The 19694-nt window shown below is 46.2% G+C and overlaps 2 protein-coding genes across 3 annotated transcripts in view; both read right to left on the reverse strand.

Annotated features, from left to right (window-relative positions):
* LOC144130047 (uncharacterized) overlaps positions 1 to 19694 on the reverse strand; it is an 836651-nt gene that overhangs the window by 622323 nt on the left and 194634 nt on the right. The gene's annotated exons all lie outside the window — the stretch shown is intronic.
* Positions 16112 to 19283, reverse strand: LOC144127837 (uncharacterized). Its single transcript, XM_077660794.1, has one exon. It carries the CDS (start codon positions 19246 to 19248, stop codon positions 17161 to 17163), a length of 2088 nt encoding a protein of 695 aa, XP_077516920.1. The 5' UTR covers positions 19249 to 19283; the 3' UTR covers positions 16112 to 17160.

Here is a 19694-nt window from a genome sequence, read left to right on the forward strand (position 1 = left end):
GCAGGAAATGTCGATTGGATTGCCGGGACCGAACATGCTGCTGGTATAGTGTACGGTGGTGGGCGTAAATTCATCGCAAGATGAAATGTGGCATCAGTAGAGTGCCGACGTCAGCATAGCCTGCGGGGCGAACAAAATACGATTGACAGCCATGCTGCTGTGTGCGCTGCTCCCGGGCTCTCTAAAGCCGAAGGTGTCGGGGGGTCGCTTAAATCCACGGCCAGTGATGCTGTCGCTGTCCGTGATGCTGCCTCGTCCGCAAGGAGCAAAGTTGAGGAAGGCCGGTAGTAGCAGGAAATGTCGATTGGATTGCCTGGACCAAGCATGCTGGCGGCATCGTGAAAGGTTTTGGGTGTAAATTCATCTCAAGATGAAAAGTGGTAGCAGTACAGTGCCGACGTCAGCATAGCCTGTCTGGCGAACAAAATATGCATGAGACCCATGCTGTTGTGTGTGATGCTCCCGGGCTCTCTAAAGCCGAAGGTGTTCCGGGGGTCGCTTAAATCTACGGCCTGTGATGCTGTCGCTGCCCGTGATGCTGCCTTGTCTGCAAGGAGCAAAGTTGAGGAAGGACGGTAGTAGCAGGAAATGTCGATTGGATTCCCGGGACCAAACATGTTGCCGGTATCGTGAACGGTGGTGGGCGTAAATTCATCGCAAGATGAAAGCTGGCAGCAGTAGAGTGTCGACGTCAGCATAGCCTGCGGGGCGAACAAAATACGTTTGAGAGCCATGCTGCTGTGTGCGCTGCTCCCGGGCTCTCCAAAGGCGAAGGTGTTCCGGAGATTGCCTAAATCCATGGCCAGTGATGCTGTCGCTGCCCATGATGCAGCCTTGTCTGCAAGGAGCAAAGTTGAGGAAGGCCGGTAGTAGCAGGAAATGTCGATTGGATTCCCGGGACCAAACATGCTGGCGGCATCGTGAAAGGTTGTGAGTGTAAATTCATCTCAAGATGAAAAGTGGTAGCAGTACAGTGCCGACGTCAGCATAGCCTGTGGGACGAAGAAAATACGATGAGAGCCATGCTGCTGTCTGTGCTGCTCCCGGGCTCTCTAACGCCGAAGGTGTCCTGGGGGTCGCTTAAATCTACGGCCAGTGATGCTGTCGCTGCCCGTGATGCTGCCTTGTCTGCAAGGAGCACAGTTGAGGAAGGCCGCTAGTAGCTGGAAATGTCGATTGGATTGCCGGGACCAAGCATGCTGCCGGCATCGTGAAAGGTTGTGGGTGTAAATTCATCTCAAGATGAAAAGTGGTAGCAGTACAGTGCCAACGTCAGCATAGCCTGCGGGGCGAACAAAATACGATTGAGAGCCATGCTGCTGTGTGCGCTGCTCCCGGGCTCTCTAAAGGCAAAGGTGTTCCGGGGGTCCCTTAAATCCACAACCAGTGATGCTGTCGCTGCCCGTGATGCTGCCTTGTCTGCAAGAAGCACAGTTGCCGAAGGCCGGTAGTAGCAGGAAATGTCGATTGGATTGCCGGGACCGAACATGCTGCTGGTATAGTGTACGGTGGTGGGCGTAAATTCATCGCAAGATGAAATGTGGCATCAGTAGAGTGCCGACGTCAGCATAGCCTGCGGGGCGAACAAAATACGATTGACAGCCATGCTGCTGTGTGCGCTGCTCCCGGGCTCTCTAAAGTCGAAGGTGTTCCGGGGGTCGCTTAAATCCACGGCCGTTGATGCTATCGCTGCCCGTGATACTGCCTTGTCTGCAAGGAACAAAGCTGAGGAAGGCTGGTAGTAGAAGGAAATGTCGATTAGTGCCGGGACCGAACATGCTGGCGGTATCGTGAACGGTTGTGGGTGTAAATTCATCTCAAGATTAAAAGTGGTAGCAGTACAGTGCCGACGTCAGCATAGCGTGTGGTGAGAACAAAATACGATTAAGAGCCATGCTGCTGTGTGCGCTGCTCCCGGGCTCTCTAAAGGCAAAGGTGTTCGGAGGTCCCTTAAATCCACAACCAGTGATGCTGTCGCTGCCCGTGATGCTGCCTTGTCTGCAAGAAGCACAGTGAAGGCCGGTAGTAGCAGGAAATGTCGATTGGATTGCCGGGGCCGAACATGCTGGCGGTATCGTGAATGGTTGTGGGTGTAAATTCGTCTCAAGATGAAAGTGGTAGCAGTACAGTGCCGACGTCAGCATAGCCTGTGGAGCGAACAAAACACGATTGAGAGCCATGCTGCTGTGTGCGCTGCTCCCGGGCTCTCTAAAGCCGAAGGTGTTCGGGGGATCGCTTAAATCCACGCCCAGTGATGCTGCCGCTGCCCGTGATGCTGCCTTGTCTGCAAGGAGCAAAGTTGAGGAAGGCCGGTAGTAGCAGGAAATGTCGACTGGATTCCCGGAAATAAACATGCTGCTGGTATAGTGTACGGTGGTGGGCGTAAATTCATCGCAAGATGAAATGTGGCAGCAGTAGAGTACCGACGTCAGCATAGCCTGCGGGACGAAATGAGCAAGATACGATTCAGAGCCATGCTGCTGTGTGCGCTGCTCCCGGGCTCTCTAAACCCGAAGGTGTTCCGGGTGTCGCTTAAATCCACGGCCAGTGAAGCTGTCGCTGCCCGTGATGCTGCCTTGACTGCAATTAGCAAAGTTGAGGAAGGCCGGTAGTAGCAGGAAATATCGATTGGATTGCCGGGACCAAATATGCTGGCGGCTTCGTGAACGGTTGCGGGTGTAAATTCATCGCAAGATTAAATGTGGTAGCAGTACAGTGCCAACGTCAGCATAGCCTGCAGGGCGAACAAAATACGATTGAGAGCCATGCTGCTGTGTGCGCTGCTCCTGGGCTCTCTAAAGGCGAAGGTGTTCCGGGGGTCGCTTAAATCCACGGCCAGAAATGCTGTCACTGCCCGTTATGCTGCCTTGTCTGCAAGAAGCACAGCTGAGGAAAGCCGGTAGTAGCAGGAAATGTGGATCGGATTGCCAGAACCGTACATGCTGGCGGCATCGTGAATGGTTGTGGGTGTAAATTCGTCTCAAGATGAAAGTGGTAGCAGTACAGTGCCGACGTCAGCATAGCCTGTGGAGCGAACAAAATACGATTGAGAGCCATGCTGCTGTGTGCGCTGCTTCCGGGGTCTCTAAAGTCGAAGGTGTTCCGGGGGTCGCTTAAATCCACAACCAGTGAAGCTGTCGCTGCCCGTGATGCTGCCTTGTCTGCAAGGAGCAAAGTTGAGGAAGGCCGGTAGTAGCAGGAAATGTCGATTGGATTGCCGGGACCAAACATGCTGGCGGCATCGTGAACGGTTGCGGGTGTAAATTCATCTCAAGATTAAAAGTGGTAGCAGTAAAGTGCCAACGTCACCATAGCCAGCGGGGCGAACAAAATACGATTGAGAGCCATGCTTCTGTGTGCGCTGCTCCCGGGCTCTCTAAAGGCGAAGGTGTTCCGGGGGTCACTTAAATCCACAGCCAGTAATGCTGTCACTGCCCGTGAAGCTGCCTTGTCTGCTAGAAGCACAGTTGAGGAAGGCCGGTAGTAGCAGGAAATGTAGATTGGATTGCCGGGACCGAACATGCTGGCTGTATCGTGAATGGTCGTGGGTGTAAATTAGTCTCAAGATGAAAGTGGTAGCAGTACAGTGCCGACGTCAGCATAGCCTGTGGAGCGAACAAAATACGATTGAGAGCCATGCTGCTGTGTGCGCTGCTCCCGGGCTCTCTAAAGCCGAAGGTGTCGGGGGGTCGCTTAAATCCACGGCCAGTGATGCTGTCGCTGTCCGTGATGCTGCCTCGTCCGCAAGGAGCAAAGTTGAGGAAGGCCGGTAGTAGCAGGAAATGTCGATTGGATTGCCAGGACCAAGCATGCTGGCGGCATCGTGAAAGGTTTTGGGTGTAAATTCATCTCAAGATGAAAAGTGGTAGCAGTACAGTGCCGACGTCAGCATAGCCTGTCTGGCGAACAAAATATGCATGAGACCCATGCTGTTGTGTGTGATGCTCCCGGGCTCTCTAAAGCCGAAGGTGTTCCGGGGGTCGCTTAAATCTACGGCCAGTGATGCTGTCGCTGCCCGTGATGCTGCCTTGTCTGCAAGGAGCAAAGTTGAGGAAGGACGGTAGTAGCAGGAAATGTCGATTGGATTCCCGGGACCAAACATGTTGCCGGTATCGTGAACGGTGGTGGGCGTAAATTCATCGCAAGATGAAAGCTGGCAGCAGTAGAGTGTCGACGTCAGCATAGCCTGCGGGGCGAACAAAATACGTTTGAGAGCCATGCTGCTGTGTGCGCTGCTCCCGGGCTCTCCAAAGGCGAAGGTGTTCCGGAGATTGCCTAAATCCATGGCCAGTGATGCTGTCGCTGCGCATGATGCAGCCTTGTCTGCAAGGAGCAAAGTTGAGGAAGGCCGGTAGTAGCAGGAAATGTCGATTGGATTCCCGGGACCAAACATGCTGGCGGCATCGTGAAAGGTTGTGAGTGTAAATTCATCTCAAGATGAAAAGTGGTAGCAGTACAGTGCCGACGTCAGCATAGCCTGTGGGACGAAGAAAATACGATGAGAGCCATGCTGCTGTCTGTGCTGCTCCCGGGCTCTCTAAAGCCGAAGGTGTCCTGGGGGTCGCTTAAATCTACGGCCAGTGATGCTGTCGCTGCCCGTGATGCTGCCTTGTCTGCAAGGAGCACAGTTGAGGAAGGCCGCTAGTAGCTGGAAATGTCGATTGGATTGCCGGGACCAAGCATGCTGGCGGCATCGTGAAAGGTTGTGGGTGTAAATTCATCTCAAGATGAAAAGTGGTAGCAGTACAGTGCCGACGTCAGCATAGCGTGTGGTGAGAACAAAATACGATTAAGAGCCATGCTGCTGTGTGCGCTGCTCCCGGGCTCTCTAAAGGCAAAGGTGTTCGGAGGTCCCTTAAATCCACAACCAGTGATGCTGTCGCTGCCCGTGATGCTGCCTTGTCTGCAAGAAGCACAGTGAAGGCCGGTAGTAGCAGGAAATGTCGATTGGATAGCCGGGGCCGAACATGCTGGCGGTATCGTGAATGGTTGTGGGTGTAAATTCGTCTCAAGATGAAAGTGGTAGCAGTACAGTGCCGACGTCAGCATAGCCTGTGGAGCGAACAAAACACGATTGAGAGCCATGCTGCTGTGTGCGCTGCTCCCGGGCTCTCTAAAGCCGAAGGTGTTCGGGGGATCGCTTAAATCCACGCCCAGTGATGCTGCCGCTGCCCGTGATGCTGCCTTGTCTGCAAGGAGCAAAGTTGAGGAAGGCCGGTAGTAGCAGGAAATGTCGACTGGATTCCCGGAAATAAACATGCTGCTGGTATAGTGTACGGTGGTGGGCGTAAATTCATCGCAAGATGAAATGTGGCAGCAGTAGAGTGCCGACGTCAGCATAGCCTGCGGGACGAAATGAGCAAAATACGATTCAGAGCCATGCTGCTGTGTGCGCTGCTCCCGGGCTCTCTAAACCCGAAGGTGTTCCGGGTGTCGCTTAAATCCACGGCCAGTGAAGCTGTCGCTGCCCGTGATGCTGCCTTGACTGCAATTAGCAAAGTTGAGGAAGGCCGGTAGTAGCAGGAAATATCGATTGGATTGCCGGGACCAAATATGCTGGCGGCTTCGTGAACGGTTGCGGGTGTAAATTCATCGCAAGATTAAAAGTGGTAGCAGTACAGTGCCAACGTCAGCATAGCCTGCAGGGCGAACAAAATACGATTGAGAGCCATGCTGCTGTGTGCGCTGCTTCTGGGCTCTCTAAAGGCGAAGTTGTTCCGGGGGTCGCTTAAATCCACGGCCAGAAATGCTGTCACTGCCCGTTATGCTGCCTTGTCTGCAAGAAGCACAGCTGAGGAAAGCCGGTAGTAGCAGGAAATGTGGATCGGATTGCCAGAACCGAACATGCTGGCGGCATCGTGAATGGTTGTGGGTGTAAATTCGTCTCAAGATGAAAGTGGTAGCAGTACAGTGCCGACGTCAGCATAGCCTGTGGAGCGAACAAAATACGATTGAGAGCCATGCTGCTGTGTGCGCTGCTTCCGGGGTCTCTAAAGTCGAAGGTGTTTCGGGGGTCGCTTAAATCCACAACCAGTGAAGCTGTCGCTGCCCGTGATGCTGCCTTGTCTGCAAGGAGCAAAGTTGAGGAAGGCCGGTAGTAGCAGGAAATGTCGATTGGATTGCCGGGACCAAACATGCTGGCGGCATCGTGAACGGTTGCGGGTGTAAATTCATCTCAAGATTAAAAGTGGTAGCAGTAAAGTGCCAACGTCAGCATAGCCTGCGGGGCGAACAAAATACGATTGAGAGCCATGCTTCTGTGTGCGCTGCTCCCGGGCTCTCTAAAGGCGAAGGTGTTCCGGGGGTCACTTAAATCCACAGCCAGTAATGCTGTCACTGCCCGTGAAGCTGCCTTGTCTGCTAGAAGCACAGTTGAGGAAGGCCGGTAGTAGCAAGAAATGTAGATTGGATTGCCGGGACCGAACACGCTGGCTGTATCGTGAATGGTCGTGGGTGTAAATTAGTCTCAAGATGAAAGTGGTAGCAGTACAGTGCCGACGTCAGGATAGCCTGTGGAGCGAACAAAATACGATTGAGAGCCATGCTGCTGTGTGCGCTGCTCCCGGGCTCTCTAAAGCCGAAGGTGTCGGGGGGTCGCTTAAATCCACGGCCAGTGATGCTGTCGCTGTCCGTGATGCTGCCTTGTCCGCAAGGAGCAAAGTTGAGGAAGGCCGGTAGTAGCAGGAAATGTCGATTGGATTGCCAGGACCAAGAATGCTGGCGGCATCGTGAAAGGTTTTGGGTGTAAATTCATCTCAAGATGAAAAGTGGTAGCAGTACAGTGCCGACGTCAGCATAGCCTGTCTGGCGAACAAAATATGCATGAGAGCCATGCTGCTGTGTGTGCTGCTCCCGGGCTCTCTAAAGCCGAAGGTGTTCCGGGGGTCGCTTAAATCTACGGCCAGTGATGCTGTCGCTGCCCGTGATGCTGCCTTGTCTGCAAGGAGCAAAGTTGAGGAAGGACGGTAGTAGCAGGAAATGTCGATTGGATTCCCGGGACCAAACATGTTGCCGGTATCGTGAACGGTGGTGGGCGTAAATTCATCGCAAGATGAAAGCTGGCAGCAGTAGAGTGTCGACGTCAGCATAGCCTGCGGGGCGAACAAAATACGTTTGAGAGCCATGCTGCTGTGTGCGCTGCTCACGGGCTCTCCAAAGGCGAAGGTGTTCCGGAGATTGCCTAAATCCATGGCCAGTGATGCTGTCGCTGCCCATGATGCAGCCTTGTCTGCAAGGAGCAAAGTTGAGGAAGGCCGGTAGTAACAGGAAATGTCGATTGGATTCCCGGGACCAAACATGCTGGCGGCATCGTGAAAGGTTGTGAGTGTAAATTCATCTCAAGATGAAAAGTGGTAGCAGTACAGTGCCGACGTCAGCATAGCCTGTGGGACGAAGAAAATACGATGAGAGCCATGCTGCTGTGTGTGCTGCTCCCGGGCTCTCTAAAGCCGAAGGTGTCCTGGGGGTCGCTTAAATCTACGGCCAGTGATGCTGTCGCTGCCCGTGATGCTGCCTTGTCTGCAAGGAGCACAGTTGAGTATAATAATAATAATAATAATAATAATAATAATAATAATAATAATATTAATAATAATGTTTTATTTTGTCCAATTGTTTACAAAGCGTACATTCCCGCACCGCTTAAGCACTGTTGTGCTTGTCTGCGGTGCCGGCAGCCTGCGAATTACACATGTTTTCTCGGTACCTTTCTAGAACTAAATCACTGGCTTGACAATCTTATCAAAGTACAACAAAAAGCAAGAGCACATGTTACCGTCGTCGCTATCTGGACAGCGGAAATTTTTGATTAAAGCACAAGATCATTCACAGTTTTTGTACACAAGCGCGACATGTCATCATCGTTAGTCTGTGGACAGATTGAATTTTGTTAGTAACTAAAGAATTGGGCAAGCATACACAGATACTGCATCTTCTCTACGACACGGGGAAATTCCATAAAAAAAAACAAAGTAAAAAGGCTAATATATATAATTACACATCTAGACACTTGAATAAAGAAAATGAAATAGTGAATGTGGAAATATACAACGTAACACATATACAGCATGTAATGTTAAGGTGCAAACCTTTTTATAGATTTTTAAGGAAAACATCCTTTAGTACTCGCTTTACCTTTTTTATCGATGTATGGCTGATCTCGACATCGGATAGTTTATTGAATATTGCAAGCACATAGTAAGCTCTGCACCGTTTGCCATAATTCGTATAAATTCTGGGGACGCTGAATCGTTCTATGTTTCTTAAGGTGAACTTGCTTTGAGGCTTCTCTGACTTAAACACATTGTCGTAATAGAACCTGGTATAGATAGTATATCTCTTGATTTCTTCAAATGGTAGTAGGTCTCCTGCTCTATACAGGTCTTTTTTCTCTTTACCCTCTAATAGCACACCATACAAAACATTTTGAACACATTTATAAATTACGCTGGTAATTTTCTATTTTAGTGTTTCTGAGCAAAACCCGTACAGTGTAATGCCATGCCGTAACTGTGCTTCCCCCAAGGACTGGTATACCATTCTTCTTATGTTGACAGTTGTGCAGCTTTTTATATGATACATCTGTGCTGCAACAGTTCGTAGCTTTTTACAAATAAAATTCACATGGTTACTCCACGACAAGGTAGGATCAAATTCAATGCCTAATTACCGGACATTAATACTGTATTCAAGTGGGACACATAGACAGTTGTGGCATTTTTCAACGTGTAGAAATATTGGCTGTAGCACATCCAGTTTTTTGTAAGGATTGTGAAAACACATGAGCTTTGTTTTTGAGCTATTTGGAAAAATGTAATTATTCTTGTACCAGTTCATAAACTTATGAACATCCGATTGAAGAGCGAATGAGGCTTCTTCCAAACTGGAATGTGCCATTACCAGTGCGGTGTCGTCAGCAAATTGGTACAACTTGGAGTTTAAATTTAGGAATCGGAGGTCGTTCACGTATAAGTTGAATAATAACGGTCCTAGAGAAGAACCTTGAGGTACACCAAATTTAGTGACTATTAATTCACTGTATTCGGTATCAATTTTCACCGTCTGTTTACGGTTCGTGAAGTAATTTTGAAACCATGCGGCAAACGGCCCTCGGAAACCCAACTTTTTTAGCTTATCTTGTAAAATATTGCGATCGATTGTATCAAATGCTCTGCTCAGGTCAAGAAATAAGCTCAGCACAATTTCATTTTGGTCAATTTTTGAGTGCACAAGGTCGCTAAAATCTTCTAACAGCATAATCGTACTTCGACCGGTTCGAAAACCATACTGACTTGTTGTAAACACTGAGTTCTTCCCGCAAAATACAGTCATTATCTTCGCTATATATTTTTCCATTACGTATGCAAGGACAGGTAATATTGATATCGGTCTGTAATTGATGCAATCATTTTTTTTACCCTTCTTGTATAAAGGTCTGACAACTGAAATTTTAAGTTTTTCAGGAATTACTCCAGAGTTTAAGGCTCCATTTATGATTGTTAGAATAACGTTCTTTAGTTCTTTAAAGTTCCTCTGAATGTCCCTTGGTCTAATGCCATCTATTCCTGCTGGCTTATTAACCTGTATTGAATTTATTATGTTCCACAAGTCAGTTTCTGTTAATGGGGGTAAGTAGGCCGATTTCTGGAGCGAGTCTATCTCCTTTGTTTTTGGCCGTGCCTCCCGCACAGTATCTCTCAAGCTTTCAATTGATTTTACGAACAGGTCATTAAATCTGTCGGCAAGTTTCTTGACATCTGCATCTTCTCTAAAGTTTGCTTTAATGGTCTCGTCGATACCTTGCTTTGGTTTTTTACACAAAACCTGGTTCACTAAATTCCATGTGCCTTTTGTATTTCCTTTGCTGTTTGAAAATTTGTTTAGAAAGTATCGCTTTTTCGCCAACCTTAGCTTTGCTGTCACCTTATTTCTCATCCTTCTATATTCTTCTTTCAGCACCATGTCGTCTGGTTCTCGTTTGCACCGTTCCCATATGTGGTCCTTCTCCTTGCAGAGTTCTAATATTTCGCGGTCAATCCATGTGTTCTTTGGATTTCTTTGCTTTAAAACCTTTTGTTTAGTTGCTTTCAAATAGATGACCGACATCTCTTTAACGAACTTCTCATACATTTCGTCGTGATTCTGGCACATCGTCGCATTCCAGTCAAATTCTTTAATTAGTTTATCCACAGTAACGGTGTTTATGTGCTTTAGAAGTTGCACGTCGATTTCGTTGCATAAGTCCTTCCCTTTTAAATAGGCTAGAGCTACAAAATAATGGTCAGCTACCTTTTGTCGAATCACACCAGCAACTGATCGTCTGCTCGTTGATGCGACAATGTGGTCTATGCTTGTCTGTGTGAAGCAGCTCCCCTTCCATTCCTCTCTAGTGAAGTCCTCAATCATATTTTTTAATCCATATCCTGCAAGTAAATCTAGGTAGTCCAGAACGTTCTTGTAACCTTGCTTTGCCACATCAATATTGATGTCACCTATTATTAACGGATTATTACTGTGAACTTTCTTCAGCCACACATGCAATTCTTTCAAAAAGTCATTTATATTGTTTCCAGGAGGCCTGTAAATGGCACTTATCCCAGGCAGCACAAGCCATTGGCCCAATATTGGGATTGTGATGGCAAATGGTGGTCCTACATAGGACCACCATCACCACTATTACCCCAATATAGGCAATGCCTCTTTCCGACAGTTCCAATGATGGCCCCACATGTTCTATGTGTCCCCGATATTGGCAGTGCCGCTTAGTTACATCGCCAGCAATGGCCCAAGCTTGGCAGTATTTTCCCGATATGGGCATTGCCACTCACTTACATTTCCAATAATGGCCCCAGTTGGCCACTATGTCCCCCATAATGGCTTTGCCACTCAGTTACATTCCCAATAATGGCCCCAGTTGGCCATTATTTTCCCCATAATGGCTTTGCCACTCAGTTACATATCCAATAATGGCCCCATTTGACCATTATTGTCCCCATATTGTCATTACCACTCAGTTACATTCCCAATAATGGCCCTGGATGGTCACTATTTTCCCCATATAGGCAGTGCCACTCTGTTACATTTCCATTATTGGCCCCTCGTTGTGTAGTATTTCCCCAGGATTGGCAACGCCACTTCAATAGGCAGAACGATATCGGTCATTGTTTGCCACTAATTCTCCACCATTCCAGTGCATTTATTATCACCCACGAAATTTGTGGGTGATAATCCATGAGGATTTGCTTGGGGCAGTTATTGGATTTACACAAAAATCTTAGGCAAATCGATCGAAAGATCGAACTATAATATATATGCGCGTTAGTTCTTTAAAAATCTCTCACAAATCCCGATATGTAAACAATGCGGGCTGGCGCGAACCATAGGAAATGGGTCGATTATACATACGCGTGTGTGCGCGCTAATTGGTAATCAAGAAAATTAATTCTTTGTCCGTGAGACTCCGTGCACAGCACACGCGCAATACGGGAGAGCCTGCAGCGCACTCATTTTAAGTGGAATGAATAAACTGCTTGGCAGGAACACGTATCTTCAATGACGAATGTCTCTTAAGAGAATGATATGTGTGGTGCAGATGGTCTAGTTCACTCGATCGATTCCAAGCGAAGGGTTTATAAGCAATTTTCAGCTTATTCTGATTAGCATCGCCGCAAGCTATATATGGCCTCAGCCGTCGCGTTTTCCATATGAATTTCGAGAATTTGGGGGAAAAAATCACGACTGCAGTGTACACAGCCGGCGTTAGCAAGATATGCAAAAAATTCAGGAGGGCGCACACTTTGTTGACCTAAGTGCGGTAGTCGAATGCCTTGAGCGCGGTGTTACTGCTTGTGTCACTGATGTGTGGTTAAGATGTTAAGTACACAATTATTTTGAATATTATTCTGGAGACATTGGAGGGTGTTTGGGAGGCATATCCGTCTGATTCGGCGCCTTTCCGCACTCTCAAGCGTCATATATTAGTGTAGGCACAGAATAATCAAGAAAATATATATTTGAGAAGTAGAACCGATTCCGTGTTGGAAAGAAGTAGTGTAGTGGGTAGTATGCTCGGCTGCTGAACTCAAGGATGGTGGTTCGAATCCCGCCGTGCACAAAAAGTTTTTTTTTTTTTAGCGAGTTGTCATTTATTTATTGACTTCTATAGTGGGACAGATTTCGCGGCAGGACGGACAATGATGACCCATTAAAGGCTTTCTCCTTAAAATAGATCTCTCTTAAAAACACTATATTTCACGCATCGAAGCAGCTCGCACTGTACCAGCGCACACGAGAAATTTACACGATCGACCTGTGATGAGACACCATGAAATTGGAAAGGAAAAGGACGAGACGGCTTCTTAAAACCGATGTCGTCCCGTTAATCGCTGTGCGCAACAATATATATATACATATGCATATTCATCTTTCACCTTTCTCTCGTTGAAACATTCCAAATTTGCTAGCGGATTATAAATAGCTGTTATCATTCACAATTCTGTTGTATATATAGTTACTCAAAAAGTATAGCAAAGTAAAGCAATGCTATTATATTTCATTATCTTAAGTAAACACATCAGTGGTTATTGCTGAGCCTTTCACTGACATTTGTTCAGCAAAGCAAATGCAATACCTTATGTTGTGGGTTACACAGCATAAAGCCATGGAGGTGCACGACTATATCAAATGTGTATGCCCAAGAGCAAAATTTAGCCACTCTGCCTACTATTGCGCCAGTGTCGACATACTTGCAAAGGCTTGCATGTGACTGTTCACACCAAACGAACTGTTGCTATTGCAATGAAATATATACAACATCAGCAGTATGGGAGAAAATTTAGGAGTATAGAGTTGAGAGCATTTCGTATTTTTCATATCTTTTATTGGCCTGTGCAATACAAAATTGTTACTTCACGCATTAGTATAGTCAGTTAGGTATAGTACCAGTTCACGCAATACAGCATGATGCTGATTGCATTGTCACTGACATTCACAGAACACTGCTGTCATAAATAAAATTATCCTGCAATCTAATTACTTATACAGTTTGGATATCTCATCACATGGCTTTATGCTTCACAGACCTCAGCCTTTGTGCTATAGGGTTGGAGGAGTTACATACTCCAAAGTACTAACATCTACGATATATCAGATTTAAAGTACTTTAATTACCTTTCTCCATTTCTGTACAATTTACTGCTTCTGCAATGGTCAGGAACAAATATGCTTGTAATACCCGCATAGTCCAAATACGACAGCACAATAATTAAATAAGGATATATACACAATCTTATACACAGAACAGATATTGATTTCCTGAAGTGGCTGAAGGTGACAGACAGCTACGGAAACGAGCTTTTGAAAACTGCAAATATAGAGAGTAGCAATTTGGACTAGCATAAGACCAGGCTATAGTTGCACGCAACTGATATGGTACGACCCTTTTTCTTCCACTAGGCATAATATGTATGGCAATGACAATAAATTTCTCTTGAGCTGTACAATTCTTCACTTAGGCCATGCACCACACTTCAAGGCTGTATTTAACTTTAGTGCTGTGCCAAATATTCACTGTTGTACTAATTCAACTTTAAATGCAAGAGTGAAGTCACACTATTTCTAGATGCAAAATTATAGTACGAGAATGCCTTCACCAGGATATTCTCTTTATTTTTCACTTTCAATACACATAAAAGATCCTTCATTCAAACATCCTTAATTAAATAGTCAACCCAAGCCTACTTCAGAATGTGCTAAACTTTACAGAGCGAGGTGACCCTATAGATATACATCATGGCAAAGGCCAGCTACTATTTGCACTTGCTCTTGGCAGGCTAGAATTGCATGTCCACAAACTTTTCTTCAGTCTTATTTTGGCTTGTCTTTTGTGCCCCTCTTCTCTTTACTAAATTCTCGTTCATGGAATGTTGCAATCATTGGAACATAATCAAATAATAAATGGATTGTTGTTGTAGTGGGATGCTGGTACTGTTTTTGTTTTTTTCAATGACCAGCGCCTAAATTAGATCGGGATGGTACGTGTTAGGCAGGTATGAAGGCTGCACATGTTTGAATAAAGAAACGTACCCCTGAAGTTTTCAATTTTCTGGAAAAGAACTACAACAAATATGCAAAGCAAATCGAGGAGGACGAGGAGGAGGAAAGGAAGATAGGTTAACCAGGGGCCGGGGAAAGGGGTGAGGGGATAAAAAGATCAAGGAGAAAGCAAAACAATATGTATTATTAATGACATGAGCTAGTAGCATAACCTATCGTTTCCTGTTGCAATAGTTCAAGTAATCTCAATAACCTGAACGGGTGTCCATAGGACCGTCGATCATCTCACGACCAAGAAATTGTGGTGTAAAAGCAAGTTACACTACCACATTAACTCCAACAACACATAGCCATTTCCTGCGTTCTCAAGATAAATGGTAGAAAATACACAATGAGCTCTCTAACTTTTTGCAGTGTGAAAAAAATGACGGTATAGGCATACCTGTATGCAGAAGGAAGTGCACTCTCAGTTTTTACTGCAGCAAAAATGCTATCAAAGAAGAAACCTAAAAGCCTGATCTTTCAACCCTAGGATTAATGAGCCCAGAAAAAATTTGATGAATGAAAAATTGCTATGCGAGTGCTCTCAGGAACAATAACTCATCTTTAAGCACAAACAAAGTTCATGAAAGAGCTAAGGCATTTCATGTCTCAAAAGGAGGCAGCACAAGCATAAAAGCCCCTTAATTCCCACTGCACTCTCAGATTCAGAAATTCCTTGACTGCTCATGCATTAAGCGAGTGAGATCAAAGTAACTTTTCTTCTATTCTTATGTATTTATCTTTTTTTGTAATGCTTGGCTGCAAAGCCAAGTGTTTCACATACTCGGTTCCTTCTTCACCAAGTTTCTCGTTGCAATAACCAGTTAACTGTGAGTAGGCTTTATGTGCAAGTTTTTTTTCATGTTTCGAAGAAGTGTGATTGTCTACCAACTTGCCTAGACTTCAACTCTAATCAAGCTATAAGTGTAAATGGAAATTATTCTCAGGCTTATAAGACTATTGCCAGGAGTTTGACAACTAACAAACCATTAATTGTCGACCAGCCACCATGCAGCCAGTTTACCACTGCATAAAATGCATGTAAAGGGCTGGACTGGAAACACACTTGGCCCCTTTTATGCCCACAAACGGTGGATCCAGTTCAGTCATTAAGGACAAAGAAGAATATGGCACCTCTGTGTGCCTCCTTTTGGCGAAATGAAAACAACACGTACGGCAGAAGCACCAGCTTTAAAGGGGCATGGAGGATATGACTTCAACCTATTGCTTTCTTATAATCGATTCCAAGGCTCTTGCTTTCTGTGTTGTTAGTTCTTGCAGATAAAATCATAATTTTAAATTTTTGTCCTCTCTCAATTCATAACAATAGCAAAAAAAACTGCTAACTACCATTTATAATTGAATGGCGCATCACCACAGATCCAGTGAAAGAACCCGTCTTTTTTAACTACACTTTTCTTGCAAAAATCTCTAATGATGACAGCAAATGTATCTAAATTTTTGCAACTTCCCTTTTAAAGCGTTATGATGTGTAAGTATCTTTTTTGTTTTCAGACAGCAGTAATCCATCAGATTTGTCCTTGGCATCCCTTAAAGTAGCAGCAGCTTCGAATTTTTTGCTACAAACCTGATGCTGTATGGTACTTTTATTCAGTATAAATAGCCCAAGCCTCATGTCATGAGCAGACATATATATGGTTACACAGCTAGATTATTCAATTTCTTTTTAAAGCAATATATAGTCATGTTAAATTAAAGTGCTGAAAATATGATGTGTCTCGTGCTAATTAAGTGACGTAATTCAAAGACTGCATTGAAACAAGTGTTTGAAGGGAGCTCCTTCCTAGAAACAGATCTACTTTCTGGTGTGGCTCGTACCAAGTGTTGATGCACTTCATCCTCAGCATATTTACAACATGGGTGAAACTGCATTTACGAAAGTTAAGTGTGCAGTTTTATAGGCTCATCTTAGCAGCCCGAAATTAGGTGGCATGAGAAAAGAGCTGCAGGGGACACAAACAATTAAGGGCGCTTATCACAGCAGATGCCACTGCACTACATAGTGACAGAAATCCGTTTTTGCTGGTGGACACTAAGAAGTGGTGCACTGCTTAGAAGCAGGTCATTTCAAACTTATTATTCGATGCAACAACTTTCCGTGCCATGAAGTGACTTCCAGAGGTGAGTGAGCATCCCTTCTCTCCTATGATGTTTGAACTCTAGGTTTGTCAAGTTAAATTTCCATATTATCTTTTTTGTAATCATGTCAGTAATGCATCACTTACAAGCAGTTAAGCTGCATGCACTAGTCTTACCTAACATTTAACATAAATGCGTGTTAATTCAGCCTTGCATTCTCAATATCTTTCTTTGCCCACTACTCTGCAGTCTGTTATATACTAACAAGTTGAGAGTATACTTTTTTATTTATTTATTTATTATTTATTTATTCACGTTGCCTCACAGGCTCCAAGCATGGAGTATTGTGTGAGGGGGGGGGGTTACATAAATAGGGGTAATAACAGGAGCATGAATGACACGATTATATAATGCTGATTGACTGTTACTACTCATTAAACAGGCAGGCGCTCACGGGAACAAGAGGGTTCTGGAGTTTCTGGAGGCGCAGCAACGATCCTGCCAGTAAATTTGGGTGGCCCTGAAGAGGGCCATTATAGCTTCAAAGTTGATGTTCCCCAAAAGATGAAATTCCAAGTGCTTCAATGCAGATCTAGTATGCAACGGTGGCTCAGTGGTTATGGTGCTTGGCTGCCGACTTGAGAGATTCAGATTCCATCCGGGCTGCAGCAGTCACATTTTGATGAGCATTGAATACTATAGAGGCCTTTGTACAGTGCGATGTCAGTGCATGTTAAAGAACTGCATGGCGGTCGAAATTTCTGGACCCCTCAACTATGGCGTCTGTCATAGCCTGAGTCGCTATGGGATGTTAAGCCCCATACAACCAAATCCAAACCATGCAAAGGATGGTGATGTAGAAGTTGCTGTCTTCAGCACCAATTAACACTTCAAGCAAGATGCTGCAATCTGCAGCTATCTTAATAGAGGCACATAATCCTTCAGGCACCACAGAAATGTAAAGCCTCACTGAAGGTGAAGCAAAGGGAAAACGACATGCCCCCTCTTGTACTGAAGCTTTATACATCGAACTTTATTCTTGATGTACGAAATGGGCCAGATTTTGGTTTCTTGACCAAGAGCACTGTAGCGACGCACGTCCATCCTTGAAGAGTCAATTGGGACTCTAAAAAACTCTCTGCCATTTGGCAAGATGCCAGCTTTGGCATTGCCCCCCAGGAGATCAACAATGACTACAGCGCAGTTATCCACCAGAAAGCAGTCACCGACTTTCACGTCACCACCCACTTGTCCTGTAGAGAGCGGTGTGCACGCCCTCACCTCTGACATTCGTCGGCTGAGTTGCGCCAGAGGCTTATTTGTCGTCCGCAGTCTCTTCTTTACCTTTCCTAGGTAACTTTCAAATGGAAATGCACTGAACTCATCGACAGTGCCATGCTCCAGGCATTGCTCTGCCAAGTGTGCAAGGGTGTGCACATTGTACACGAGTTGTTTTTGTCCGTACAGTCTGCCAAATTCTTGCACAAAGTACCGCAGCAGGTCGTGAGCAAACTGGTTGAGGTCTCTGTGATGCTGAGGAGAGGCAAGTACCCTAACAGATACATGCAAATATAAAAAATGCTTATAAAGCTCATCAGGCAGGATGGATTTCAGGAGAACAGGCCCCAGGTATAGTAAAAAAGTCCTGAACTCTGTGGCCTTCCATCTGTCGAGTTCTTCGGTGCCCCTTGGTTTCCTCTGAAAGTACTTTGGAAATGCAGTTGCTGCTTCTCGCAGCTTGTCGTTGAGTGCACTCCTGTCAGCCCGGCTCAGCCTGGCAGCGTGCCCCTTGCATATCCAATTCCTAAGGAGCCGCCGCATAACCCCCAAACAGACTAAATGCATATACTCTGTAGGAAAGCATTTCACCATATCTACGTTCAGAGATGTAAATGGTGAAACACCAGTGTGATGGCGCCGATCCTCTTGCGAACGAAAAGAGGAGTCTGTTCGCTGTGGTGCATGCGGGTCAGGGAAAGTCATCCTGTTTTCCAGATAGTGCCCTTTTTGGCTGCAACGTTCACAGGCATGATAGCCTGTGTGGCCAGTGATTGCCTTCACGAAACTCCTTGCTGGAGCGTCACAGATCACGGCTTTTAAGCACACATTGACGTGCACCCCTTTCACCATCAGTCCGTTGCAACTAAGGTTGCGCACTTCATCAATGAAAGGCCTGAGGTATTCCTGGAGGCACGGAGGTTTCCCTGCACCGCAGTACGCACTGACCATAAATGGTTCAGATTTCTTGATGTTAATTACTCTGCACAGAATTGGCCAGAGTGCAGTCTGGCTACTCCTATGCAGAGGCAGCCCATCAATATTTGCGTGCAGCTCGACATTCTCAGGCGCTGGTCCTTGGCCAACAGCATGCTGAATTCCCTCAGCAAGGCCAAAATGCACAAACGAGTCGCCGTGTTCTAAATTAGCTTTCCGCTCCGTCTGCATGATGGTCCTTGCATCTTTCGGGAGCTCTACAATCCCACGCCGACGGCAGAAGTCCAGCAAATCGTTGATGCAGGCGTGCGTCAAATTGTGCTTGCTAGCTATGCTAGCTAACTCCTGCGCTGTCGAGAGATGGCGATAACAAAGCTCAGGAGACTCCTCACGAGGCTGGCCCATTTCCACGTTCTCAGCAGTAAGGCTGTTCGTGGACGAGGTCTCATCGCTTGAGTCGCACGAGGTAGCGGTATGCTCGCTAGAAAGGCTTTCAGCGCAACTCTCGGACACATAAGCCTGCTCGTTGAGCTCGCTCTGAACAGATGGCATCGACGGGTCTGCAGGTAGCGACGAAGTAGCTCGTCCGCTGCCACTAGCGCAAGCGCCGCTTGCGTAGGCTTCGCTATTCGGCCGTTTGCTTGCTCCGGACGGTAGCGGGAGTGGAGGGGCGCTGACGACGTCCAAGGCCGCTTCGCCGCCCGTTCTCTTGCTTCCGGAGGATTTCAGATGCGTAGACGGTGGCCGTCGGATACCGAGCTCTCCTAAAAGTTCCCTGTACTCTTTTTCGATGATACGGTACCTCCGCCACTTGCTCATGACCTCCGTCTCCATGCTCATGACGGAGCGCTAAAGATCAGAGTGACGAACAATCAACAAACCTAACCGCTCAGAGCTAGTTAAAAACGAAAAGAGGCCTAACAATGAAGATACTCGCAGCGCACAAAAGCACAAACATCACAAAAAGGCGTTAACACTGTGCATAAAAAAGACCTCCGGTTGCGAATTATTCGGTATTATATTAGGTCACTATCTTTAGTAAATAAAAAAATAGTTGAGTTGTTTTTATTTTTAATTCACGGAGAAAATAAGTGCCCGCAGCGGCACGTCTTAGTAGAATGCGTCTAAAATACGGTCGTGCCGCACCTCCATATTTACCACCACTCGCTAATAACTGTTCAGGTCATATAGCCTCCTTGACTCGCTCATCCATCCACTCCAGTGAGAGCTACACTCTACTGTAGTTGCCGGAGCAAATGTAGTCACTGTCTGTAATTTATATTTTT

This window comes from Amblyomma americanum, chromosome 4 (assembly GCF_052857255.1).
Source record: "Amblyomma americanum isolate KBUSLIRL-KWMA chromosome 4, ASM5285725v1, whole genome shotgun sequence".
NCBI classification, from domain to species: Eukaryota; Metazoa; Arthropoda; class Arachnida; order Ixodida; family Ixodidae; genus Amblyomma; species Amblyomma americanum.